Source organism: Rhipicephalus microplus, unplaced genomic scaffold (genome assembly GCF_043290135.1).
Source record: "Rhipicephalus microplus isolate Deutch F79 unplaced genomic scaffold, USDA_Rmic scaffold_34, whole genome shotgun sequence".
NCBI classification, from domain to species: Eukaryota; Metazoa; Arthropoda; class Arachnida; order Ixodida; family Ixodidae; genus Rhipicephalus; species Rhipicephalus microplus.
In genome coordinates this window covers 217,431-245,376 of record NW_027464607.1, presented here as the reverse complement: position 1 = coordinate 245,376, position 27,946 = coordinate 217,431, and the positions used below count along the sequence as shown (strand labels likewise).

The 27,946-nt window shown below is 44.7% G+C and overlaps 1 protein-coding gene across 4 annotated transcripts in view; it reads right to left on the bottom strand.

Annotated features, from left to right (window-relative positions):
* Nucleotides 1-27,946, bottom strand: part of LOC119162989 (uncharacterized) — a 72,173-nt gene that overhangs the window by 5,045 nt on the left and 39,182 nt on the right. For 3 of the 4 annotated variants that reach the window (XM_075884523.1, XM_075884522.1, XM_075884521.1), the window contains exons 4-6: nucleotides 22,934-23,033; nucleotides 13,010-13,083; nucleotides 5,072-5,791 (exon numbers count right to left, since the gene is read on the bottom strand). In XM_075884523.1, the coding sequence (XP_075740638.1) occupies nucleotides 5,527-5,791; nucleotides 13,010-13,083; nucleotides 22,934-23,033 (439 nt within the window). In that variant the 3' untranslated portion in view covers nucleotides 5,072-5,526. Of the gene's footprint in view, nucleotides 1-5,071; nucleotides 5,792-13,009; nucleotides 13,084-22,933; nucleotides 23,034-27,946 lie in introns of those variants that run through there. The other variant, XM_075884524.1, reaches the window with a different exon arrangement.

Here is a 27,946-nt window from a genome sequence, read left to right as displayed (position 1 = left end):
CAATCATAATGAAGTTCAGCGCAAAAAATAGACAACAAACAAGCCAGAAAACAAGGACACAGCCCATTCTTTCAACTAGAGTTTATTAGAATGGGACGCACGTTCTTTGCACCTTTCCAACAAAGAGCTTTTGTTTTTGGCGAGATATGGAAAGGAGGGCGGTGCTAGTGCTCATGTGTGACTTATCGGCACTTTAGTTTTCACCTCGCGATTTTTTTTCTTCCTTATTTTTATTTTTTCTTTCTGGTTTTATCTTCTCTTATTTTGCCTATGTATATTGTCACTGGGTCGTGACAATGACAAAGGAAGCAGACAGTGGGTCGAAGATCAAACTGTTTATTCAGCCACACTTGAGGCAGCGAAAAAGGGAATTGATAATGTTACGGGTAACTTATTTAATAAATTAAATACGATGCACCGTGCTCGGCGACCAAGATGTCGACAGTTCATCAACAACCAGCCACCAACGTCGTCTTTCTCTTTCTTGCAGACAGGCTATGCCGGCTGTTGCGTATCATAACCCCCCGGCGGTAGAAGCACCGTCTCGGTGCTTGAGCAACTGGGATGTGGTAGAAGGAGGGTGATAAGGCTTGAGTCGAGCTATGTGCACGATGTCACTCGAAGGTGATGATGATGACGGTGAATCGGCTGGAACGATCTCGTATCTAACGTCAGTCACCTGGCGAACGACGCGGTATGGTCCAGTGTAGCGTGATAGCAGTTTTTCAGAAAGCCCTACACGCCGAGTGGGGGACCAGAGGAGGACAAGGGAACCCGGTGAAAAGAGCACGTTTCGATGATGGGAATCGTAGAGCTGTCTTTGATGCTCCTGTGAAGCCTGCAGGCGGCTGCGGGCAAGTTGTCGTGCGTGGTCGGCTCGCGCGATGGCTTCGCCGGCATACTCAAGGACCGAGGGCAGCAAGGTGTCAAATGGTAGGACGGGTTCTCGGCTGTATAGAAGATAGAATGGTGAATAGCCGGCAGTGTCGTGACGTGACGAATTATACGCGAACGTCACAAATGGCAAATGAACGTCCCAGTCCTGGTGGTCGGCCGCTACGTATTTAGAAAGCATGTCGGTCATGGTGCGGTTGAGGCGCTCCGTAAGACCGTTCGTTTGCAGATGGTACGAAGTGGCAAACTTGTGCTTGGCAGAGCAAGAGCGCAGGATTTCATCAACGACAGCTGATAGGAAGGTCCGGCCCCGGTCAGTGAGAAGTTAGCGTGGAGCTCCGTGTACTAAAATAATATCATATACCAGAAAGTCCGCCACATCGGTTGCGAAACTCGTCGGAAGTGCTCGTGTGATAGCGTACCGTGTCGCATAGTCAGTGGCGACAGCGATCCATTTGTTGCCTGAGCTGGAGATCGGGAATGGGCCAAGCAGGTCGACGCCAACTTGAAAAACAGGTTCAATGGGAACGTCGATCGGCTGAAGGAATCCAGCTGGTAGGGAAGATGGCTTTTTGCGGCGCTGGCAGGGCTCACAAGCGGCGACGTAGCGTCGAACAGAGCGGACAAGAGCAGGCCATAAGAAACGACGACGTACACAGTCGTATGTGCGAGAGACGCCCAAGTGACTCGCCAAAGAAGCGTCATGAAGTTGGTTGAGAGCAGTCGCACGAAGATGTGCTGGTATGACGGGGAGCAAGTCATGGCCATATGGATCGAGGTTACGGCGATACAGGATGCCGTCTTTTACCAGGAACATTTGTAGAGATGCGTCGCGAGGCATTGACTCAAGCTTGTCAATGATGGTTCGCAGGGAAGCATCCAGGCGTTGTTCGTGGCCAAGGCTGCATCACAGACAGAAGGTCTGGAAAGGTGTCAGTATCGGCAGCCTCTTCCACAGGGTAGCGTGATAAACAATCAGCATCTTGATGTGACCGCCCTGTTTTGTACGTTACGGTGAACGTGTATTCTTGTAATCGTAGGGACCAACGAGCAAGGCGTCCTGTGGGATCCTTGAGTGAGGCCAGCCAGCAGAGCGCGTGGTGGTCGGTGACTACCCAGAATGGACGCCCGTATGAGTATGGGCGAAACTTGGCGACTGCCCACACAAGAGCGAGACACTCACGTTCCGTGATTGAATAGTTGCGCTCGGCTGTAGATAGCAGGCGGCTTGCATATGCTATAACACGGTCATGTCCGCGTTGATGTTGCATTAGCATTGCCCCGATGCCATACCCACTAGCGTCAGTGCAAACCTCGGTTGGAGCTGATGGATCGAAATGGGCTAAAATCGGCGGTGTTGTAAGGAGCGTCGTGAGCTGGGAAAAAGACGAGGCTTGATCAGCGCCCCAGAAAAACGGGGTGTCCTTCTTCAGGAGGTTTGTGAGTGGGCGTGCAATGATGGTGAAGTCCTTAACAAACCGTCGAAAGTAGGAGCACAAGTCCACAAAACTGCGAACGTCCTTTGTTGACTTCGGAACAGGAAAGTCCGTGACGGCGCGAATTTTCCCGGGATCCGGGCGGACTTTTGCGGCATCGACGATGTGGCCAAGTACGGTTACTTGACGACGAGCAAAGTGGCATTTCGACGACTTCAACAACCAGCCACCAACGTCGTCTTTCTCTTTCTTGCAGACAGGCTGTGCCGGCTGTTGCGTATCAACATTACAGCAAGACACTGGCACTGATATCGGCAAACTAAGCGTCAGTCGTTGATCAACTGACCAGCGGCAAAACGTGTCGGCATTTATACACTTGCCATTGAACATTCTAGCATTATCGCTAGCGGCGACGTTGTTTCAGAATAATCTGATAGATTCACGAAGTGGGCGTAATCTTAACAAAACAATCTACTGTAGCCTCGAAGCTTCTCTAACAACGTAGATGCAGTTTGCGCTGAACTTAGAGTAACATGGTGATAAAACTTGAAGAAAGGTACCTGGCATTGCCCCCCTCTGAAAAATGTATCGTGTGTCCCAATCTAACAAACATTAGTTAGAAGTATGCACTGTTTCCTTGTTCTCTCGTTCGTTTGTTGACTGTTTTTTGTTCTGCACTACATTATGATCGACTTGTTTCAACTCGCAACGTTGCTATGTTGTATTTCTGAACAAAACCATCGCGAGGACACAGGAGAGCAAAATGTGCCTCGTCAAAAGCAACAAATTACCTCACCACCTGGCTCCTCAGAATCGTGGATGGGCATTTTGTGCATTAGCATCATACCCTCGAGTCAAGCTCGCCATGCAGCGACCGCTCAGACACGGCTGCTTTATCTCCCACTTTGGTGTAGCCTGCCAAATCGTCTCCCGAACAAAAGAGCACGCATGAATGCAAAAATTGACTGAAAGGCCATGACGGAAGGTGAGGGCACTGCACACTGGCACGGTAACCGTTCCTACACCTGCTTGCACCGTGTCGTCCAAAGGTGTAATCCCATTCATCCTTCCTATTTTGTGAGTCGCATCCTGCCGTCAATCGGTCAGCATGTGATGCCACTTCTTTCAGATTGCTGCCATGTTTAGAAGTCCATGGTCTTTATCAAGAAGCTACTGAGTCCATTACTGGCTAACTGGGTGGAACTCTTAGCAGCTCGCTAGAAAACATACTCATACATTTTCAGAAAGCACTTTTCCACAAATCTCTTTGTTTATGTATCTTGCAACATTTGAGTAATAAATCATGCGAATGTGAAACTTTACGAAGAGTCATTACTGATAACTGTCCGATTACATTATACCTACATATATGTCACGGAAACAATACGTCACTATGAGCAAATCGATGCGCTCAGTATACCTTTATAAAAGTAATCATTACTGATCATTGATTGATTGATTTGTGGGGTTTAATGTCTCAAAACCACCATATGATTATGAGAGACGCCGTAGTGGAGGGCTCCGAAAATTTTCACCACCTGGGGTTCTTTAACGTGCTCCCAAATCTGAGCACACGGGCCTACAACATTTTCGCCTCCATCTTAAATGCAGCCGCCACGGCCGGCATTTGAACCCGCGACCTGCGAGTCAGCAGCCAAGTACCTTAGCCACTAAACCACCGCGGCGGGGCTCATTACTGATCATTGTTCGATTCACATTTTACCTAGATATATGTCGAGGAAAGAAATACATCACGAAGTGCAAATAAATATGCACAGTATACCTTTTTGAATAACATATGTATTAACCTTGGCTATTTAGTTAGCACTGAATTTGGAGCCTCCATCTTTTTATTATTCACAATAACAATATTAATGCAAAGTTTAGTTGTCCTCCGAGCGAAATCAAGATGAGGATTTTGTGCTTCCTTATTGTTTCAATTGGACAGCCGAGCTCGCAGCGTGCATTTAATGGAGCGCATGTATAAACAAGCATCTACCTTCAAAAAATAATTCCTGGGCTAGTTAGTTATGCATAACTGGCTTTGACATACTACCATAAGCACATTAGACATTGCTTACCTTCATGCACAACACCAGTCTAATGGCACGCATCTAATACACATGTTGATTTTTTCTTCCTTTCAAAGTTCTGTCTTAAGAGAAACTGAGAAAAATTTGGTTTTTGCCAGTGTGCCCATTCAATAAAAAAATCCCGAAATTTATATTCAGTTAAAATCTCCACGTGTAGCCAGCTATCATTTGCATTCAGACGTAAATTTTGATTTCACTGGGTTTGAATTAACTCGTAAAAAAGCCTAAATCCCAGCAAATTAACTATATATACAATAGATATCTTTAGAAGTACTTTGGTTTGAGCTAGTTGGTTCATAGTGCTCACATAAAAAGGGCAGCGCAAAAACTCGGAAAAAAAAAAGGACAGTGCACCCAGCCCTGGGTGCAGTGCTGGGTGCACTTAGGGCTTATTATACCACAGGGCTGTCATCAAAATGTCCCACTGGTGGCACAAACTGTGCTACACTAAAATTTCTTAACTACTTAAGTACTCATCTGCATAAATTTGACACTTTAAATGTTTTCAAGCCTTGACCATTGACAAATTATTTGCTTTCAGTGCCCCTTTATACAAACGCAGGGCAATCTGTTTCTTTAAGTGTTGTGTAGGGCTGGAGCGCGGGGAAGCCGGTGAACTTCGGCTTGGCTGATGAACTTAGGCTTGGCTGACGAGAGAATGCTCTCCCATGTTTATTTCGGTGGTTTTTTAAAGATTGGGAAGATGGAAACAAGGTGATTGGTCACTGATACACTGGTCACATGACGGCAGGTACACACCGGGTTGGTTGCAGAGAACAGACCTCGTGAACGCCTAGCTCAACCTAGAGGCATTTACAGGAACTCTAACCCACTGGTGTGCTACCGCGACACCAGAAGACGCGCGACACAACATCGTTTCCCCCTGGAAAAATTTCATCCTTATGCAATATGAAAAAAAAAAAAAAAGCCCCTCAAGGCGCTTGCATAATTACTAGCAGTTCTTCACACCTCTCAAGTGTGGGGACTAAACATCGAGTATGAAGCCCGACTTAATATAAGATGGTCCTGGGAACAAACAACCCAGAGTAACGGAAATAAAATACACTTTGCCGACAGATAACACAAGTGTCAACTTGCACTCTTCAATGAACTGCATGAACATGCACTGGTCTTCTGTAGCTATACTGCAGACAGTTGGCTACTTCAGACTCTGAGGACCCATTCCCTGCATCTCCCGTTCCTATATTGGAATTCGGAGCATCTACAGAAGGTGAAGAACACCCAGGGCTTCCCTCCTGAAGGCCCGACGAATGGTCCTGGATCACAGGTACTGGAGGGGGCACGTTAGGTGGGACGGAGTCGCGCTGGGCGATAGCAGGCGCAGGGCTGGACTGGACAGCCGGGACACTAGGAATGGAGTGTTAAGGGAAGAACTCTGTATTAGAGGGGGAGGGTAAATTGCTCAAGTCATCATGATTAAAGAGGAAATGTGGATCAGAGATCGTTGCAGTTTGAGGCGTTAATGAAAGAGATGCTGCAGTCACATGTGAGATGATCGTTAACTTTGACGCATTCCACTTTTGTTATCGCTTAGAAGGAATGTGGATAGATTAACTTGTTGCAGGACAGTAAGGGGTTGGCTTAACCTGAAGGGACCTTTCGATTGTAGCCTAACCTTCACCTTGTTGCCTACTTCAATGAGAGTTCGCTTAGAGCCTTTGCCCGTATTTACATAGGATTGCGTTCTTCCTGCTTTTGCTGAACCTTCTGGCGAAGTTCGAAAGGAGAGGTATGTTGCAGTACAGGAAGCTTATGCTTACTGATATCTAATGTTGATCGCGGTTGGCAGCCGTGAAGTAGGACAGCTGGTGAACAACCAGTGGTGGCATGAGGGGTGATCTTGTAAGATCCTAAGAACTCTGTATTGCTTTGAATGGCATCTTTCCCTTGCAACTTAGCCACTTGAATGTGTTCATTGAAAACACGGTTGAATCTCTCTATTAGCCCCTTCACCTGCGGGTAATAATTGGAAGAGAAGCAATGAATGGTACCTCTTTCCTTTAAGAAGTTCTGAAATTCGCTGGACATAAACTGGCGTCCATTATCTGTAACTAGGGTCTCTGGTAGACCTTCACGGCTGAAAGCAGTACTGAGTAGCTTTACGAGGTCGCACGTTTGTAAAAAGAACTTAGGTCATTTAGAATAATACTCCATTAGGTGATGGCGTATGTAGGATTAGGAGCTGTACGCAGAAGACCGATCATGCCCATACCCAGTTGCTACCATGGCTGTTCAGGCCATTGTACTGGCTGAAAAGGAGGCACAGCAGTTCTGGCGGATTTATCCTCAAGCTGACAGATGTGTGGCATTGCCTGACAAACTTCTCCACACACTTATCCATGTGGGGCCACCAACAACGCTCGCGTAGTAGCTGCTTACAGCGAACAATACCCTGATGGGGCTCACGTGCGAATTTCAAAAAGTTCCGTATTAGTATATTTGGAATAACGACACGTTCACCCCACAAAAGGAATCCGTCAACGAAAGAAAGCTCTTCGTGTACATGAAAGTATGACATTAGTGCCGTATCAAGTTTTTTTTTCTGGGGCCATCCTTGAGTTACATAGTTGTTGACTCATTGCAATGTTTCATCGGAAGCAGTAGCTGTTAAGCAGTAGCTGCCTTAACAGTTTGCTTGTCAACTACAGTGGTCACAAGGGAGACAATCTCCTTCTCTAGGGTAGTAGAATTATCGTTTTGCACTGGAAGCCTCGACAAGGCGTCAGCTAAGCGGGACTCGGACCCTTTGCAGTACTCAATATTGAAGTCATAATACAGTAACCTGGCAGACCAGCGGGAAATACGCTGAGGACGTCTGCCTGAATCACCTGCTGCGAGCAGGGCAATAACCACCTGGTGATCTGTCCTGAACGTAAAACACATGCCCCACAGATATGCCACCGCTCACATGCAACTAAGCACACTAAGGCTTTTCTTTCCTCCACAGAGTACTTCCGTTCTGTAGAGCTTAATGTCCTGAATGCAAATGCTAAAGTGTGTAGCTGGGAACCCGCACGTTGCTGCAATTCTACACCTAAACCGACATCAGAGGCATCCGTCCCGACAACCACTCCCAAGTAACCATGGATATCTGCTGGCTGTTCATTATGAGTACAAATGTCTCGCCGTATGAATATCCAACACGGATAGCCAATGAACATACTGTGAAAATCCATGTCCCGTGTGACTGTTTTCTGGACATCCGAACTAGATGTCCTATCGGACATTGTCTTGAACATTGATTGGCTGTCCGTATAATGACATGCCAAGGCTACATGTATTTGTTCATCAATTATTGTAAAATTATTATGTAGTGAAATATACATAGACCTGCCGAATTCCAGGTGAGAATCTTGTAAAATTTCATCAGAAGTGCTAATATAAAATTCATTCAAACTTTGGCACCCGCATTTGATCCCAGGATGCCAAATAATTTGGCTTCATGCGGCAAAACAATCTGGTTAATTCAATATGTATCGTATGTCATAAGAAACAATGGATGTGAACTGACAAAAATGTGGATCGAGTGCACCATAGCATTTATCATGTAGAAGAGGGAAAAAAAACTATTTTAACAGAGAAGTTTGAAGCACGCCCTGGGCCCCCGCACGATCCCGCTGCGCTTTCGTGGAAACTTTCATGCACCAGCCTCAACATTTCTCAACTAGCGGTGCACCGCAGTTGCCCAGATTCTTCGAACGTATACGTCGTGCTTGCCATGCTCCTTTGGGTGTATTGGGAGAAAACACGCACTATTGTGCCTATTGTCCTGAAAACCTCTTGACCAGCATAACCCCGCTCACTTGCCCGCACAGATAAGGCCACATGTTACATATCTGTTCTTTAGGTCTCATATCGGACATTTATCTATTCTTATCACGCATTAACTATTGTCCATTATTTGTATAAGCCCTGCCAATGCATGGCATGCTTCCAGATGTTCATTTGCTTGCATTTTCCTTGCTATTAACCAATTGACAAGCATCTAGTCAGTGCCTCTGCACCTTCTTTAGAAGTGTGTGCAACACCCAATAGTTTTTCTCCTGTGCTTGTCTGTATGTACGTATTGTGGTTACTGGAATAAAATTGCCATAAACACGCATAAGTTGGGCATGTTCCTAATAATTTTATCAACTCCCAAAAAAGCAATTGTTGCCGCCTAAGAAGTCATTGCACTTAAAGGCGGAGGGCATTGAACACTGAAATCTTGTAAGGCTACGTATACACTTTTACAATCATGGCTGCGGGCTGTGAGTTATGTGCTTCTTAGCCTTGATATATGTTGATAATAAAGGTTTGATTGCCCTTGAAAATCCACTTGAATTTTACTTTTTTTTTCTTAGAATTCGTTTGCAGCAGAAAAGCTCCCGCGGAAAAAAGACGGGCTTCCGAGGCTGTGTGGGTAAGTTGTTCACATGAAAGGTTTTTCTTGAATATGCACTAGCTATGTACACACAAACACTACATATATCCTTTGAAGGGCCTGTCAATGTCCATGTTGGCTGTCCTAGAGGAATGTCGAGCGAACGTACAAATTTGTTACCTTTGTACGTTACCTCTGTATCTGATGTACATACAGTGTACATTCACGGACATCTGATGGACGTCCGGAATAACCGAAATGTACGTCCTGTCGTATGCCTACTGAATATCCATGATTAACTTGGCCTGGCAATAAAGATCAAACATTTTTATAACAGGAGCAAAAGCAAGGCCAGCCTTGACTTGTTCAAAGCCACGTTGCGCGTCTTCCGACCAGCAGAATTGTTGTCCCTTTCTGAGCATAGTGCGGAGAAGCTTAACAATATACACTTAGTGGTGAAAAAATTTGGCGTAATACCCTGAAAGCCAAGGAAGGACTGAAGGGTTTTCAGGCATGTAGAAGAAGGAGCATTGAGAATTGTGTGAACTTTGCTTTCCATGGGCAATATACCCTCTGCAGAAATTTTACGCCCCAGGAATGTCAATTCCTTTACTGAAAAAGACATTTGTGATTCAACTTCATGCCACTCTGCGCAATACAACTAAATCATGCTTTGACTTTGAGCTTCCGCACACAAGTATGTCATCTAAGTAGAAACAACATTTGGTGCATAAGACTGAGGCGCGAAAAACATAACGTGAAGCAGGAAAAGGAGGAGAGAAGACAGAACAGCGCCAACTACCAACTGTTTAATGACCGTCTAGGAAACGCACTGGAAAGAAGACAATACCGCGCATGCGTGCACAGCCAACAAACATTGCACAGCGTCATGAACAAGGCACTAAGTTATCCAAAAAATGCATTTCTGTTGTGTACAACACAATAGATGTATCACTGATATAATTGGGCCCTTTCTTTTTGATAATATAGGCTTCCAAGAGCTCTCTAGCTGTTTGTTTTTTGTTCCTACCAAGAATCACCGTTTTTTCAAACAATGGCACACATCCGCAGGCTTTACAATGTGCTGGAAGATGCGCATGATTACTTTTGCCGAAACTATTGGCATGCACCCTCAGTCTGTCATTAATGCAATGCCCTGTTTGACCGATATAGAACTTGCCGCAATCTAGGGGAGTCCCATATACCACGCCTTGTGCGCAGCGCCTAAAAAGTCTTGTGTGCTGCCTCTGGCAGCCCCTTTGTTCATCGCATGTGATATTGCCATGTTCCAATATGCACGCACAATTGAGCAAGTTTGTTGGGAGCTGAAAAAACGACCGGAACACCATAACAGGAAGCCACCTTCTTGAGGCTATGGCTCACACGGTGTATATACGGGACCACCTCAGGCTTAACCCGCTCTCTCTCCTTCAGGCACGCATTTGCATTAGACACTCTGCCTTTCACCCTCTGCAGCAAGGATTCCACCAGGGAACTAACTACGGACTGAGGGTAGCCGGCCTTGGAAAGACTTTGAAGTTGACACATAAAGCTAGCTTGCATAACATGCTCACACGATCTGCGTAGTGCCAACTCTAAGCAAAGTAGAGCGATTCCGCGTTTCAGTCTTTGAATGCGCTGAATCGTAAAGTAAGAACTCCTTCTTACTCCGAGGGAGATACGCACAGCATACGTGACCAGCCGAAATTGTCAGGTCAAGGTCCAAAAACTGCAAGGAGCTATCTTTCGAAAGTTCATTAGTGAACGTGAGCCCCTTAGCATTTGCTCTAAAAACATCTAAAACCTGCTCAACCATCACAGGAAAAGAAAAAGGGCATCTATTGTCAATAACAACTAAAAAATCATCTAAATATCTAAATACCTTAAGAACATATGGATGAAATTAAGTAAAACACTTTGTAGTGCGTGGTCAAAGGATGATAAAAAGACGTCACATAAAATCGGTGCTACCCGTGACCCAATGCAAATGCCCTTCCTCTGTAAAAACATGCCATGATCAAAAGAAACGAAAGTGTGATTGAGATATGCTTCTAAAAGGGTAACAAAATTAGCGGACGACATCTCTGTTTTAGAAACAAAGGTGGCTTCGCCACTATCTTCTATACGCTGCTTAACTGCCCGAAGTAGCTCCGGATGCGGAACCGAGAAATGTCACTTACATCTACGGAAAAAAGGTTGCCTATTTCATGGTTTGTGGGACTGTGGGAGCGCCGTCTTGAACGCGGCTAACCTCCTGTACAGACGCCCCGCCGCGGTGGTCTAGTGGCTAAGGTACTCGTCTGCTGACCCGCAGGTCGCGGGTTCGAATCCCGGCTGCGGCGGCTGCATTTCTGATGGAGGCGGAAATGTTGTAGGCTCGTGTGCTCAGATTTGGGTGCACGTTAAAGAACCCCAGGTGGTCGAAATTTCCGGAGCCCTCCACTACGGCGTCTCTCATAATCAAGGTGGTTTTGGGACGTTAAACCCCACATATCAATCAAACCTCCTGTACAGACGATTGCTGATTGCGGAAAACTGCTGAGAAGTGACCTTTGATTTGGCAGAATTGGCCGATTTTGTTCTTGGCTGGGTAATTTCTAATTGCCAAGAGTCCAAATTGGCCACAGCGGAAACAGGGGCCCAGTGGGGGCTTTGAAGAAGTCTGACCCGCTTGTTGGTTGCGAACCCCATGCAGGCTCGCTGACGAGCCGGTGTGGCCATGTTGAGGCAACTGCATGGCCGGCGAAGCAGCCGAGCCGGCATTTTGAGCTGCTGCGACGCACTGGACCATGATGCCGGCATCGGAGAACTGTTCGTTCCCACTGAAAGCTGCGTTGGCCCTGTGAAGTGCCTCGAAGTCTCATCTGAGTTGTTTGGCTTTTTGTAGCGTGAGGGCTTCACCAATGACAGTAGTTGGGCTCGTACCTCCGCGTTGGCTACTCCAAATTCTATCGTCATAAGCGGGGCCAAACTTGCATGTAAGGGCTTTCTTCTCGAGGGCTGCGACGAAGTCGAGGTAGGTTTCCCCGGGTAGTTCTTGGCGGGTCGTGAATTAGTGCCGCTCAGCTAGGACATTCGTCATCTCGACGAAAAGCTCATCAAGAAATTGGAGTAGCATGTCGTACTCTGTTGACGTCATCGATGCTGCCGCGCCAGTCTCTGTTGTCAAGCCTGGTGCAGTTTGTGTAGCATTTGGAATGGCTCACGCTTCGAGCTGTGCCTGTGCGGCGAAGCATTTTCGCTGACCTTCCATGCCGAGTGCACTGAGGAGCGCTGCCGCTCGTCTGTCAGTCGTCCAGCCGCCTCCGCCGGCCGCATTGAGGTGTAACTGAAAAATTTGTTTCCATTTATGCCACGAAATAGAAGGCACGCCATCCACGTTGAAAAATGGAGGAAGGTTGACAAAGAGGGCAGCCATGGTGCAGGAGGGAGGCAGCAAGCTGAAGCGAGAGGGTGGCTTCGCGAGGAGGCTGGAGCAAGCACAAAGAAAAGTCGGTCAGGTGGCGCCAGTGTGGCGCAAAGTGGAGGTACCGACGTGCAGTAGAATGTGGCGTGAAGAGGCACTTACGTCGGGCACTTCATGGCATTGCCTAAGTTCAGGGTTCAAGACCTCGTCGCCATATGTTGTGTAAGGCTGGGGCACAGCGAAGCCAGTGGCAGGTCGGCGGAGAGGCCGAGCGATCGGCGAGTGACAACATGCACACGAACTTAAGCTTGGCTGATGAGAGAATGCTTTCCTGTGTTTATTGCGGCGGTTTTTTAAGGACTGGGAAGAAGGTGATTGGTTACTGATACACTGGTCACATGACCGAAGGTTTACACCTGGTTGGTAGTAGAGAACATACCTGGTAAGGGCCTAGCTCCATTTAGGGGCATTTACAGGAATTCTAACCCACTGGTGTGCTATCGCGACACCAGGCGTTGTGTGACACAATAATAAATATCACCAATCTAGCAAATTTTGTAACGTATACAGAAGATCTTAAGTACTTTTATGAGGAGTCAGTCAACAGCAATCCTAACACAGTCAGTATTTCTGTATTCTTATACTAAGAGGCTGAGACGTGAATGTACAAGTAAAAAGCACAATTGTGTGTGGAGCTCTCCAAGCACGGATTCTCAGAGTTATTGGTTTTTGTTTTCTTCGTAACTAACTTAGACATCATGACACACAGCAAGGCCATTGATGTTACAGAACTTACCTATTGTTCGGGTCCATCAAAAAGTCGACCATGTCATTCAACTCGACTCGCCAAGTTTTCTTTTTAGGAATGGCCTGTAAACAAGAAAAACAGACTGTAGGATCATATATGCAGTGAGGGGTATGGCAGAGAGCATTTTGAAGCACACTTTCTAGCATAGGACTTAGTAGCTGTTTCCCTCAGTTCCATGACATGTTGCCAAAACAAAAAATTGACTAGAATTAATAAATGCTGGTATAAAATAAGAGCTGCACTATAGTTGTAACGACAAGGTACCTGCATTCTTCTCGAAGAGTAGTAAGCAGTAACACAAAAAACAACGCCACAATAGACGTAATAACTGCTTCCAAAAGCTGCCCAGTTGAGAGGATTACCCATGCAGCTTTCAGTTAGCAGAAGAGAAGTTATATTGATGCTAGGTAGGCTGGCAACTATAGTGGCCAGCCTCTCAGAGGAGGACAACCAAGTTGTTTAGTGTGCGCATGTTCTGAATTTCACCATTTTGCCTTGAGTAGAAATCCTACTTTGTATCTGCATCCCGGCGTATTCTAGCACCCATTGCTAGCTTGGTGACATTTTCTGGTGGAGCTGTGGGATACGTAGATGATGCAGTCTCCATAGAGTACCCCAGAATCAATCCTATTGAGTAGCTAAACTGACCTAGTGCACATGTGTTCTGGTCGTCATCTCCAGGGCCTCCAGCCACAGCACGGTTTTCCACCTGAATGACAGAGGGCCAAACACCCCCTATCATCACCACGCCAGCACGAATGCAGCTGGTTATCAACCAACCCAAGACGCCGCAGACATTTCACAGAGCTGCTCTTGAAGATGCTGAGAAGTGGTTGGAGCATTTGGACCGGGTCCCCATCATGAATGATTGGTCAAACTAGCGTAAGCTACACTACGTGTACTGTGCTCTCGAAAACTTTGCAAAAACGTGGTTTGAGACACAAGAGGCAACGTTTCCGTGTTAGATGAGTCTCACCCGCAGTTCACTTAAGAATTTTGTCAGAATGGACAAGAAGGAGAGGGCAGAGTGTGTAATAGAGGCAAGGGTACAAGGCCCAAATGAAAGGGTGTCAACCTACATAGAGACATGGATCGGTTTTCCAGGCATGTGGACCTCTCTAGGACTGAAGCCAAGACAGTTCGCCTCCGCATGCGAGGTGTCAAAGAAGATTTCAGCGAGCATAATTCGAAACCCACCTGCAACCCTTGCGCAGTTTCATGAAGAAGCAATGCAATGCTAGGGAGAAGGCCCCTCAACAGCGTGCAGGCAGTATAATCGCAATGTCATACACTCAAGTGAGGTCACTTCTGTCACTCTCGGCAATGACATAAGTGCCTTGTGAGAGCTTATCAGAGCTGTCATCTAGCTACAAGTGATGCAGGTAACTGCTCCACCTATAGGACAGCTCTCTGTTATGGAAATGGAGTGCGCAGAGCTACACCAGGCTATCCATGTTCCCCAACAGTACAAGGCGCCACAACAGCATCAGAATTAGCTACACGGGAGCAGTGCGACATCTTCCAATTGAGCGTTGTACTCATCAAATAGAAGTACCATAGGCAACAGTCCTCACAGGCGGCCGTTAGTCACCAAAGCAAGACATCTGGCGAACACTTGACCACAGGCCCTTCATTTGCACTGTGGGGAAGCCGAAAACATCTACCGCTACATACCGCGCTGTGGGTCTCCATATATTCTTGCGAAACACTCCTTATCCACGACCTGGCGAGCAACAGATAGCTTTATCTCCAATCGTCGCAACATTAACCATTGGTTGCACGAACCCAGCTTGTCATCACCTGTTTGCTATAGGTTACCAAGCCCAGCCTACTCATACAACGCTACAAGACGACGCTCGCTCAGTCCTGCAGGGCAGAAAAACTGAGTTCAGCGACCTCTGGAGGCAAGGCCGCTGACAATGATTGTACAGAAGATCTTCCATTACGACAACAGTGATGGAAGTGACATTTTGCTTTTTAGAGCAGATTCTAGAGCAGAAAAAATTGTGCTTTGGAGCAGCCTTATGTGTCTTTGGAGCAGAAAAAAGTGCTATAGCTTAGGGTTGCTGTTGGCGTTTTCGAAACAGATGCATGTTCCTATCGACTCCTGAAGTCTAAAACATCACTTAAGGATCTAATAAATATTTATATTTATTATTAAACATGCCGCATGCTAGTATGCAGGTAGTATACAAGCAGTATAGGTGTAAATCATGCGGGAGGGGGGTCAGGAGAGTCCGGGCTTTACTGGTGTTCAGGCTGAGGAGCACACCTCTTGCAACTGCCACACTTGAGATTTAGCTTTAGCACGTGACATAATTGAGTTAACAGTTAAGTATAGCACAATCAAAGGCTTTTTATTACCCGTGTGAAATGCTCCTCAGCTGCCTGAAAAAAGGTGAAAAAAAGAAACTGAATAGAACTATGCAACTGCTCGAGCTCAGACACCATGCTCGTTTTTTAAAACTTTATTTGAAAGCATAATTTAATTCTGATATAAATATACAACCCAAATTAAAAATATGAATTAGACACAAGAGTCTGATATGTGTCACCCCTTGAGATTTTTCTGGATTCACGCCACTGAGTTGGATACTAGGATGATAGTGTATACAGCTTGCTTTTGGTTTTGCTTAGGCTCACGGATAGTCCAATGGTTCAACTTCATTCTTTTTAGTTTGCCAACATCCTTTTGGAGCAGGTTTGGAGCAGTTACTAGCAAATATTGCACTTTGGAGCAGCATGGAGCGGCATTTCTTTTTTGGATCAGTTTGGATCAATTGGAGCAGCACTTCCACCACTGCAACAGTGACGACAGCAGGGAAACATACAGACGCAATCAAAAGTGATATGAAGGGTGGTGAAGCCAAACATTTTGAATGACAAAGTATTGGCACTAATTGACACTAAAACAGACACCTCCATTATGAGCCCATGCCTCTCCTGCAAGCTGACGAAGGTTTCTACCCAATGGACTGGGTCCCAGACTCGTACAGCAGGAGGCCATTTTTGAACTCTGGTGGGACGATGCATGGCACGAGTTAGCATTCAAGCGTTTACATATCTCAAAGATTTCATAATACTCCAAAGTTCCTCGAAAGACCTAATTCTCAGACGGGACTTTCTCCAGGATTACTGAGCAGTGATGAACTTGCAAGAGTTGCAGGTGACATTTTCCACTGCACATGCCACATCCTGACGACAGTTATTACCAATGAGTAGTGTGTTCACATTAGTAACTTGCAACATTTTGATAAATTTGATAACTATGAGGGCATTGCAGAGACAAATATCCTGCTTGCTCTTATTCAAAAGAAAGATCTACATAGCTCGAGGCTTTGTTCGGTTACAGAATAAACGCTCCCAAGTTCTGCTGACCAACTTCAGCAGGAAGTTTCAGCACATCCCTAGATGCCCCACTGCTGACTTTTTTCAGCGAGATCGTAGACTTTTCTGACATCAGCACATTGCAGATGACTTCACTGGATACAAAAGCTTGTGCTGACTTGGGCAACCGCATTCACGTTAATCCTGACTTGCAAGAACCACAAAAGATCCACAAAATCTGTGGCTCGGCAACCACAGAATTTTCGGGTAGCTTCTCCACAGCATAGAAAGGTCAAAACATTGCCGTTACAAAACTGTATTGTTACCGAGAAGTCGGCACAGCCTCTCTGCCAACGTCTATATCATGTGTCGCCAAGCGAAAGAGAGGTGATTAAACATAGGCTGGCCAGTATAGTAACCAAACTACCTCACATCAATATCACCACTAAATATATCTACTGAGTCGAAAGCCTTTTCACAGCACAAAGTATTTTGCTTCCAGAAAAAGCACAGTTAGACCACAATATATACCAAAATACAGCACTGTTGCAGTTAGACTTCAGCATACATAAGGAAATACAGAACTTCTTATAATTTTGTGCACATAAATTAACAGGTTCAATAGTCTCACTATAGCAAACATACTTATCCACACTCTAAACTAATCACACACTTTAGTTTACTCCTTAATTAAAAGAAGTTATTCTACTACAAGCATTAGGTGTCAAACTACTGCATAAGCGGTTTTGTTTCGGTTTGCGTACGCACACCTTACAAATTGTGTGACATGGTAGGATAAGTGTGCTAGTCTGCAAAAGAAGGCCTTTATGGATATCTCGAAAGCAGCCTTGAAAAAAAAATTAATGCTGCCTTGCAAGAAGCCTAGCTTCTTGCAAGTGATCACCCTAATAAAGAAACACGGCATTGCCACTTGTTTTGGGATACCACACTATGGAAAAAAGCTATCCATGACTTGCTCACGAAAATGACCGCAGGCGCACTGCTTGCTCATGCCACAAAATATTGCATAAGAGTAGCCTACTGATTCACCTGAGGCACCTCTTCATAAGGTCATGTAGGTGCTCCAAATAAAACTCGCTTGCAAGACTTCTGTTTAATAAATCAACACTGATGACTACCACACGCGATTTTCACTGCCAAAACCAAAATTTGCCGTCATGAAGGAAATTGCTATTGTTTCTTCGCTTCTGTTGTTCACCAACGAAGCAGCCGCCGTTCATCATTATTGCCAGTGCTGCTCACAAGCTGCTGCTTGCTCGAGCAGCACAAAGCCATCCGTTTCTTTTCACTGTTCCATGAAAAAGCATTCCTTTCGGACGTGCCGTCTCTCGTCCTGCACGAGAGCCTGGTAGCCGGCGGACCCTCAGGTTCAACACAGCTTCTACAAAGTGGTATGAGTGCATGGTCTCCAAAAGAGAGCCTTTTTAAGTCGTACGGTCAATCCGACAACAAAATTCACGAGATGCGCGAAAAAATACGTTGTCGTGGAATTTCCTTGTTGGTCCAATTCGCTACGAAAAGCATGGCAACTATTGAATTTTCCTGTTAGGTAAAAAGTTATCAATTCATCTGTGGTAGTATTGCTTTTTTTTTATCATTGTCCGCTTTGTCTTAAAACGATTTGAGAAATATAGAGGCATTCTAGTATTCCTCCTTTCTGGAGACCGGTATGGAGAAAACTGGGCCAATTTTTATCATCGTTGAATTGTATTGCTCTTCTGACCTGTCCCATAATTTTATTTTTATATCGCGTACGGATATTCTTAAGGTGGTCAACCGAAGCGCAGTCACGCTCTAGATAACTATGTTTGTGCCCTGGTTATGTCATTGAAGTAAGGTTTGTGAGAAGTAATTTTGCCGAAATACTGTAGAAGGCTCTAATTAGCCAGCCTACATTCACTCCCCAGGTCTTTTACAGTAAAAGTGCTCAAGTTGTCATCGTATCCTTTTTCGCCATCTGAATTTTGATTATGTTTTGGTAGCACAATGGCAATATTAATGTCATCTTCACTTGTACTCTCGACTGCATCCAAATCAAAGGGCCGCACATCTTGCATAACGACGCCTTTCTAATGAAAACTAAGTATTCGCCGAAGCAGGCTACTGACGAAAGAAAAAGTGCCAATTGTCACTGCTTTGTAATACAGTGATGCAGTGTTTGCATCAAACTCTGAACGCGTGTTTCGTACTTATTGAAGAAGCAAAACATTTCGGTGTTGATTCTTGCATTGCCCAACGTATCCATTGAATATTGTAAAATTCACAGTGAGAATGGGCAACCATAAGTGGCCAAGACGTGCCTGTAACCAGCCCACGATCGCCGCCTAACCGACGACGTACAGTCTAAAGATGGTAGAGACGCATTGAGATTGCTTGCATCCTCGTCCCTGTATTCTGCTTCTGCGACTGGACCGGAGGGTTCTTGAAACGGCATTACAATGAAAAGCAGATCTAGTCCCATTAAATAAAAAAAAGCAACCTTTTAATCAAGTGTAACCCGTGAGCATTTAACGTTTCACTTTTCTGACTTCGCTTGTTCATAAAGCTGTCTTTTTTTTTTTTTTTTTGCTAGTGCCCTCCATACTATACAGCCTGCAAACTTCAAAGTACTATAGGTCCCCAGCACATTCAGATCTCTTTCACAGGCATCGCAATTATATATTCTCAAATATGGGCGGCGCAAATTTCAAAGAGCTGGTACAGGTGAAAACTCCAAGACTCCATACCAAGGAGGTGCGTGAACGGGTACGTGACAGGGAGGAGGAGCTATGGCAACATGCAATGAGTGGAAAAGCTACTCTCGAAGCTTGTGCTTTATTCTAATTTCCCCACCCCTTTCTGCATGTTCTGTTTTCTTCCCTCTTGCTGGGCATGTCTGTTGGGTTTTTTTATTGTTTTTTTACTCTTTTTATTTTTAATTTTTATTTTTCGCATCTGTGTGCTAGGGTTTCTTTACATAGCGTAAAGAAACCCTAGCACTCAGATTTTTAACCCACCCGTTAAAAAGGGAACAGCAGCAAATCATCATCATCATCATCACGTGCTGGCCATGCTGCGGCTGAGTGGTGCTGGCCAGCGCGGGAGGCTACGCTACACAGCATTTGTCTTTAGAAAGTGTCGGCGCGAGACATTTTCGCGCGCAACTTCTTTTGCCAGGAGAATGCTGAAGCCAAAGTAGAAATGCTTTGCAAGCTGCGTGCGAAATTGATTGACTCGCTGCAAGGCAAACATGTGGAGACGTGCATCACTGATTACTCCAATTAATAACAGATGTCCTATAATTTGTGAACAAATGTAAGTCTTCTTAAACTTCCCCCTCATGTGTTAGCTCAATTCACATGTGCCACTGCATGGAGAGACCTCCATTTATTTAGCTTTCATTAATTCGAACTTCTTTCAATTCGAACAAATTTCCGGGCACCTTCGAGTTCGAAGTATCGAGATTTGACTGTATTAGTGAAAAAAGAGTTAATAGTTTACCGCAGTCGCGGTTGAGAAACATCACAATGGTGGGTCTGGTTTTGCTATATTGTGACAAAGAAAGTGTCACATAAATCAGAAATACTTCTTTTTCTGCCACAGCCTCCTGGCCCACCTGACATGGAAGCAGCAGTGAACAATGGGCAAGGAACCTGCTACATGACATGCCTTGTGAAGAAGCAGCCCAGGGTGATACACGTGTTATGAGGTACCAATACATATATGTACACAATACTGCTGTTTACTGGTTTACTGAGTTTATTTGTTTACTTTACAAATTTTTATGCATTCATTTCATGCATTGATATCTGGTGATGTTACTTGTTTTTCCAGACTGCCATGCGACGGCACGATGAAACACGTTGCAACATCTGAATGTCCACCACAACAAGTCACCTCGAACCTCACACATGCAATTCTGTATTTGTGAATGTTTTACTGCGCATATCTTAGAGGGGTGCTTTATATTGGCCACAAGCATTCGCTGTCCATGGTGGCATGGAACCTACACTTCAATAACATTGAAACTGTAACACTATTAGTTAGATTGTGTGGCACTGCTGAGCTCAACAACGCAGGTTTGATCCCAGCCACAGTGGCCATATTACGATGGGGGTGAAACACTAAGACGCTTGTGTGCTTAAGGGTTTGTTCGATTCGCTTGCACCACATGATCCATTTTACAAAGTGCTGCACCTCGCCATTCGTTTCAGTGGCGCAGCAATGGCATCTTCTGAATTGTGCCATTCATTTCAAGAAGCGCAGGAGAGGTACAGCACCAAAACTAGTTCATGATTGTCCTGTACCTCCTACTCTGACGGCACTGGTTTGGTGCAGCCACACCCACAGCTTAACAAACAACATAGTATTAGACGTAGCTACCGTACCCACCTCTACAAATGCGGCGTGTTTTGCTAAGATGTTTGCACCTCATAAAATTAAGCGAACAAAAATAAGGATTCCACCTTGTCGGCACCTTGTAGTTCACTTGTGATTCCGCACAACTGAACTCGTGCTGCACAAGTTCTGAACTTCTCGTGCACGGCTGTGAACCAGTTCAGATTGGTGCAGGTGAACTAAACTAACCCTTAAAGGATGGAAGCTTGAAAATATGAAAAATCTGTGAACATGAGGTGACAGAGAAAATATTTTGACAAGCAGTTTTGTCTCCTGCGAGGCTAAAATGTCATTTGTTTAAACCCCTGGAAGCCAGAATCAATCTAAATTTGCCCACTGCTGTACGACTCACGATCACTTCATAGTTGGCATGTGAATCATCAGAAATTATTATTGCATTACAAAATGAACACCCCCGCAGTGAGAGGCATTAACAAGCTTTCCGACACTTAGTTGTGCCTTGTGACAGTTTACGAACAACACCCAGAACTGTTTTGTCTTAATTAACCATGTTTAGCTAATACAAGTTTACAAAAAGATGCACCAAAGCTCATAAGGCTGCACTCAATTGTTCTAGCTTTGCACATATGTTCAATGGGTTCCTAAAATAATAAATCATAAAGGTGATGAGCACTTGCAGCACACCTTCCTCAAAGACGCGAATGCTGTCGTGAAGAGCAAGATTGTGTTCATTGAATGTGGTACCGTTTTTTTTTTTTTCACATAGCACAGAAACGTTCCAGATTTCTTTGAGCATATCTGCTTGTGTTTAAATTAAGTTGTCATAATTGTAGTGTCTACTACTAGGAAGTGAAATTTTGTGCACTACAGTCGTGAAAAAAATCTAGGAAATCGCACAGGTACTTGAAACATACATGATCTTGACTTATACACAGCTACACTGAGAGATAGTACACGTTTCAAATCCTAACCTCTAAAAGTAGCAGGGAGAAAACAAGTTCAGCTATCAAGCACTAGTATACTGAAAAAGTAAACACAATAACAAGTGTCTAATAAATGTGACCTTTATTGATTCAGTATTTGGGCAGATTCACATCATGTACCACCAATTGATTTCACGAGTGCTTGCTTGCAAGAGTGCTCAAGTTCTATCGATATGTCTATGCAAAAAAAAGATTGTGCTCAGAGATGAACAGGTAGTGTAGAACTGCACGCATCTGAGATTGCTTATTTAACAAATTTAGCAAAACTACATTGCTCTCTCTGCGCGAGCTATCTATCGGCAATGTGCAAGTTTCCTTCACGATTCCACAACATGCATTCACTTGCATTGATTTAATACAGCATGCATTCATTTTGATACAGCAGCCCAAAGGTACAGTTTCCGTTCTCTAATCTGGTAGGTGTTCTGTGGGGAGGAGGCGGAGCTGCACAGTAGTGGAGTGAATGTGCCTGCCACAATGACATTAGGGAGTTTTAGAAAAGCGCACTGCGAGTTCTTGCCGTGCGGTCGCTGCCACTGCACATGCGTCATAACGCGAGTTGGCGTTCGCGACCTGCCCACAGAAAATCTGAAATAGCGTGTGGCGATCAAGGCCTGTGAAGTGTTGTGTGTAGCTTCCGTGCCCGTGCATTTCGTGCACGGAGCCCACAGACGAAAAAATAATTCGCCAGGTTGTGCCACAGTCGACAAGCGGTTTAGATGACGATGACGATGATCGCCCGCAGCTGTCGGCAGCGGAGATCAGCAGCGCGGTGACGCTTTTGTTGGGCATTTAAGGTGATGATGTCACCTTGGTGCAAGTATGGACGAGCCGAATCGCTTCCAAGGGTAGTATGAGGCAAGGCAGAATCATGGACTTTTTTAAGCCTGCCTGATGCAATAATGTTCATATTTCTGACAAAAAGTAATTTTTTGAACTGTTCAATTTTTCGGACTTTTTTTTTTTTTCTGTCCTTGCCAGGTGCGAAAAATCGGACGGTGACTGTAAAAAACAGAAGAGATCCAACGATCAAGGAGGTGCCAGCTGTCAGTTATCGGGACTGCAGTGGATGAATGTAGGGGGTGTGTTCATTTCACGGGAGAAAAAAATTCGAATTTGGCAACTGAAGTTGGGGGTGCGTATTATGCGAGTGCATTCATTATGCCAATAAATACCGTATGTACTGTATATGGGCCTAGCCCTGTGCATGAAACAATGCTCAAGCGGCAAATATCAGCCATACCTCATGGCGCAGTTTCTCCAGGATCTTTATCAGTGTCACGATCAGTGCTTCAGCAAAGTCCACCATGTCGTCCCGGCTGCAACCAAACATCTTCACCACACTGCAGAGAAAACACGGGGAATGAGTATAAACTCTCAAACGCATGACTACACATTTAGTCACATGCCATCTGAACCAGTTAAGAAAACATTGAAAAAGAACTTTCAGACATGAGTCCAAAGCAAAAGCTTCATGTGCACGTTTGTATGGTAGTTGTCATCTCATCTAGATATTTTTTTTATGTAGTGAAGAAGGCCTCTACCAATGATCTCCACTTCACTCCACCCTACACAAGCACATTCCAGTTCATAACCACACAACTGAACTTCCTGCCTTGCCCAGTTGCACTTCCCTCCTTTGGAACACAGTCAACTGCTCCAATTGATCCCGATTGTCAACTGTCCAAATGCTGCCCAGCTCCTCATCTTAGAAAGTATCAGCTGTCTGTTCTATTCTGTAGTCATTTACTATTTGCAGTTGATAGGCAGATAAGGCATCATACACTGGCTACTTTAAATGCCAGTGACAAACCTGCGCAACTTTAATGTCAGTGAAGGGCGAGCAAACAGCATTCTATCAGCCGTATTGCAGAGTTGCCACTCCTGAATCAGAATGAATCCAGAATCATTCCACATTTTCGCGACCCCAAAAAGAAATGGGAATGGAATTGTTGCAAAGCTTGGAGGAATGAAATGGGAATGGAATCAAGCACATTTTCCTCGGAATAAAATGGCAATGAAATAAAGTCTTTTCGGAAATAGAGCCCATTTTTGTCGACGCGCTGATTTTCAAACTTCAAACATTAGTAAGACCCTTGAATTGAATAATAAAGTAGTAATTTGAAATATCGAAGCCAATTACAAGCATGGTAAAGCAACGCACCTAGTATATTTTGTCCTTATATAGATTGTGTTGCTCCAACATTTCCCTCTATTCCTCGCATAACCACAGCTCTATGCCATGGTACTCGTTGTGCGGAACAATGGCGGCGGCATGCCCACTTTGCCATTCTTTCCCTCTTGGTGGCTCATCAGCTGCCTGCTTGTTGTCCCATCCTTCACCTTGTTTTTGCTTCAGCCACTGTTTGCGACTTGGACAGATATTCAAATAAGCGCTTCTCCAAGTTGTGATGCGCATTGACGCTGGTGCGATGCTTGTGTTTACTGGAAGCTTTCCTATACCAGCTTGAGCACCATCTCAACCCATATTATCTGCCGCCTTCTTTTTTTGCAATACTGTCCCCCTTAACTACACACATGGGCGCCTTTGCCAGAAACTCTATCGCAAAGGCTTGTAGGTCAGCAGCACACATTCGTACACGATAAACTGTTGTAGAAGATGAACTGTACAGAGAGATATAGAATAGACTTTTGAAAGCAGTGGTTCGGGTAGCCAAAGCAGGCGATCACACATAACCAAGGCGCCGCCTCCCCGAATCCTTACAAGACAATGCGCTAAGTCGTTATTTTACCACCAACCCGTTTAATGCTTGAAGGAAATTGCAACATCACCACTTGTTCAAACATGCACTCTTGAAAAATAAAAAAGCGGTCTGCATATTCACTTACTGAATGTTAACCGTTAACTTGTCACAAAAAGCACTAACCTCCAAGTAAGTGAAGGTAGTGAAATGCAGATTAGTGAAACTTGCTAGTCTGCTGAAGAGTTCCTGAATAGTGCTGATTGGAATGATTAACAACATTACTGAATTTTTAGTTAACCCTCGTCTATAGTGCATATACATTGCAACATCAAGATACTTATATTACAGAAGTATATGTAGGAGAATAAGCGAAATGCCATTGTTGACAGATTAATTAGTGGTGACTAATTACTTCATGTAATTACCATGGCAAGTATGCATGACAGCAACATACATAAAGACATGAACAAATCACAGACAAGAACACGTGAATGCGCATATAGAATTAAGTTGGTATCTACTGTAGTAGCCATTTGAGACTATTTATGCTCCTATATATTTTGGAATAGCACCCTGTGTACTGGTTAGCAGCCATACAATTTAGAAAAATAACGGACCTTTCATACACATCATCGTCTGCCTTCTATTTGCAATAATGTATGCCATCACTTAGCCTGAAGTTTTTATTCCAAAGTAATCAACAAAATTAATGCAGGTTTAAATTTTCATAAAGAGTGCCACGATTACTACAAGATATACGGAGGTGTTTAAAAGAGATCTAGGAACGTATGTGGCTTGGTAGTTACCTAGTTAAAAGACCGAGAAAGCATTCCTGATTGAATGATCGATTTGTGGGGTTTAACGCCTCAAAACCACCATATGATTATGAGAGACGTCGTAGTGAGGGCTCCAGAAATTTCGACCAACTGGGGTTCTTTAACATGCACCCAAATCTGAGTACACGGGCCTACAACATTTCCGCCTCCATCGGAAATGCAACCGCCACAGCCGGGATTTGATCCCGCGACCTGCGGGTCAGCAGCCGAGTACTTTAGCCACCAGACCACCATGGCGGGGCGAGAAAGCATTCCTGGTTACTGACGGCAAAAGCTTGAACCTTCTAGCTGCTGGATATAGTAAAGAAATGCCGCGAAGATATTAAAATACCTTCAAAACAAGTAAATGCATGCTTTGCCAAATGTTTACAAACTTTTTTAAAGATTGTGCTTACCATGCAGAAACTATAGGTAGTGGGAGAACTGCCCCTAAGGGAACTAGTCGTCTGGTTGTAGTGCCCGATATAAGCCACCAAGCAACTATACCTCGACCGTGGTAATGTGTTTGGCGTACTTGTGCAGTTCTTAATGCATCTCATAACATCAGCTTTATGTTGTTACAATCTTTCTTAGCTCGGCAAAGCTATCAAAATATGCTTCTCCTACGTTGAGAAATCGTAGGAACGGTGTCGATCTGCCCGGCCATTCCAGGAGTCGGAACGGGCTAAGATTTTTTTTTCATTCCGAGCAATTGAAAAAAATGTAATCACTGCAAGTTGCGATTCCCTGGAATGGAATTGCAACGGAAAGGAGCTGCCCATTCCGCAAAACTGGCTGCCAGGGCCAGATGCAACATGGGACGTTTGGAAGGACTTCTGAATGATAATCTCTTGAATGACCAGTCATGTTCGAGCTGCCAAGTCTGTCGAATCAACTGTACGAAAACTTCTTTCGAGCAAAAGAAGCGTAAATAGAACTAATGTGCCCTCCCATTTGCATTGTGCTCGTGCTCACAATTAGAAAGAAAAATCCTACCAGAAAACTGCAAACGTGCACGAGTCAGCACCCTTTCGCAAACTACTGTTTAACAGAGCAATAGGCTCAAAGAGCAAAGATGGCACTTGTGGCAAGCATGCGAAAAAACACGTAGGTTGCCTCTGAAGTTAATGCAACAGCAAGGCAAGAGCTGCCACTGCTTGCCAGCAATATACGAACCCAGGGTGCTTTAAAAGAAGGTGCCCGAGTCCACATGGAAGCAAGGAAATGGCTTGGAAGACAGCAGCAAAGCTTTCAAAGGAATACGTGGGAGCAAAAGGAGGAGTTCTCCCTAGGCAAAGCAGCCTGCAGATAACTTGAGTGTGAATGAACACACTTCATGACAGAGGCATTAACAGCTTGAACACCTACACAGGGGACTTGAGGCACAGAATGCTGCTATTGACACATGCTGGATGCCTTGTGGCAGTTTCCACTACTTCACTCGAGCAATGTTTGTTGTGCCTACACAACAGCCTGCTTGTAGAGGTGAGCTTGAGTCATTCCAAGATGTTGACATCATACAGTGAGACTGACATCTCTGTTGTACCAACAATGTTGGTGCAACAATACAACATCTATTGCCAACAATGGCCAAGTATTTAGTAAGCCCGCAATACAGCCATTAAAAAAATTGTTGCAAGCAAGAACCTCCAGTTCGAAGGGCCATTGCACAGTACACAGTCACCAGCCAAAGTAGGTAGTACGTCTAAAGGCCCATTAATACATATGAACAGCTATACAATTAATGCTAGAATGCCTGCCAAACACAAGCAGCAAGGGCATATACACAAAAAATAAACACTAAATAAGCCAGGCATTGCAACACTATCAACAGACTGCGCTGCAATAGGTTTTCATTATTGCTGCAAAACACACACGATATGCTAGTTTGTTGCTGGTCATGGTACAAGAGGCCAGTAAGTGTTCTGAAACTAGGTTCCACCGAAAAAGAGGATTTAGGATTCCACAATCAACTATATTTCATGTATCCATTGTTATATTAAACCATCATTTGATAAAGTTACTGCACGTTGCATCCATACTTCGGGACTCTACAAGTTGAGCCCTGCAAAATAACGTGCGACTTTCTTGGGTCGTCAGCTATAAAACATGCAGTACAGTCGCTTTCAGTCGTTTCTCAGTGCCCATGCCGCTCAGCTCGGTGCCAGCCAAGTGCTGCTTTTTTCCACTAAGTGGAGCACCCTGGAAAGCAATCTTGCAAACATGCAAATGGCAGCATTGCACGACAGCATTGCACTGCTGCTTAAATGGAACAATGGCCCTCGATGTGACTGGTTTCACACTTGCATTCTGCAACCCTGTTGTTAAAGAAAACACATTTATCTGGTCTCTTCATGTTCTGTTTAATGAGCCTGGTGTATTTCAAATTTATGAGATGAAATGTTATATCAATCATTGCTTGTTGCATTGATGGCTTTGTGCATTTGAAAGCATTGTTTGGTTGCTCTTCAAAAGCTGACAGCAATTTAGGCTTCAATCTGCCTTCTTAATTTGTTTTTTTCAGTCATTCTACCACTGTGAAAATGCCTGGAAACTGAGCAACCTTACTTGTGGTGCCAGAAGTCTGCTTAGGTACACGCCAATCTATACTCTGTTTTCAGAAGTTCCCTTCAGCACTGTGGAGGCTACAGGGCCCCTCAACCAATAGGAAGGCAGATTAGTCCCTCCACATGTATTTATGTGCTCCATGTCATCTGCTCACCGAATTGTCTATAC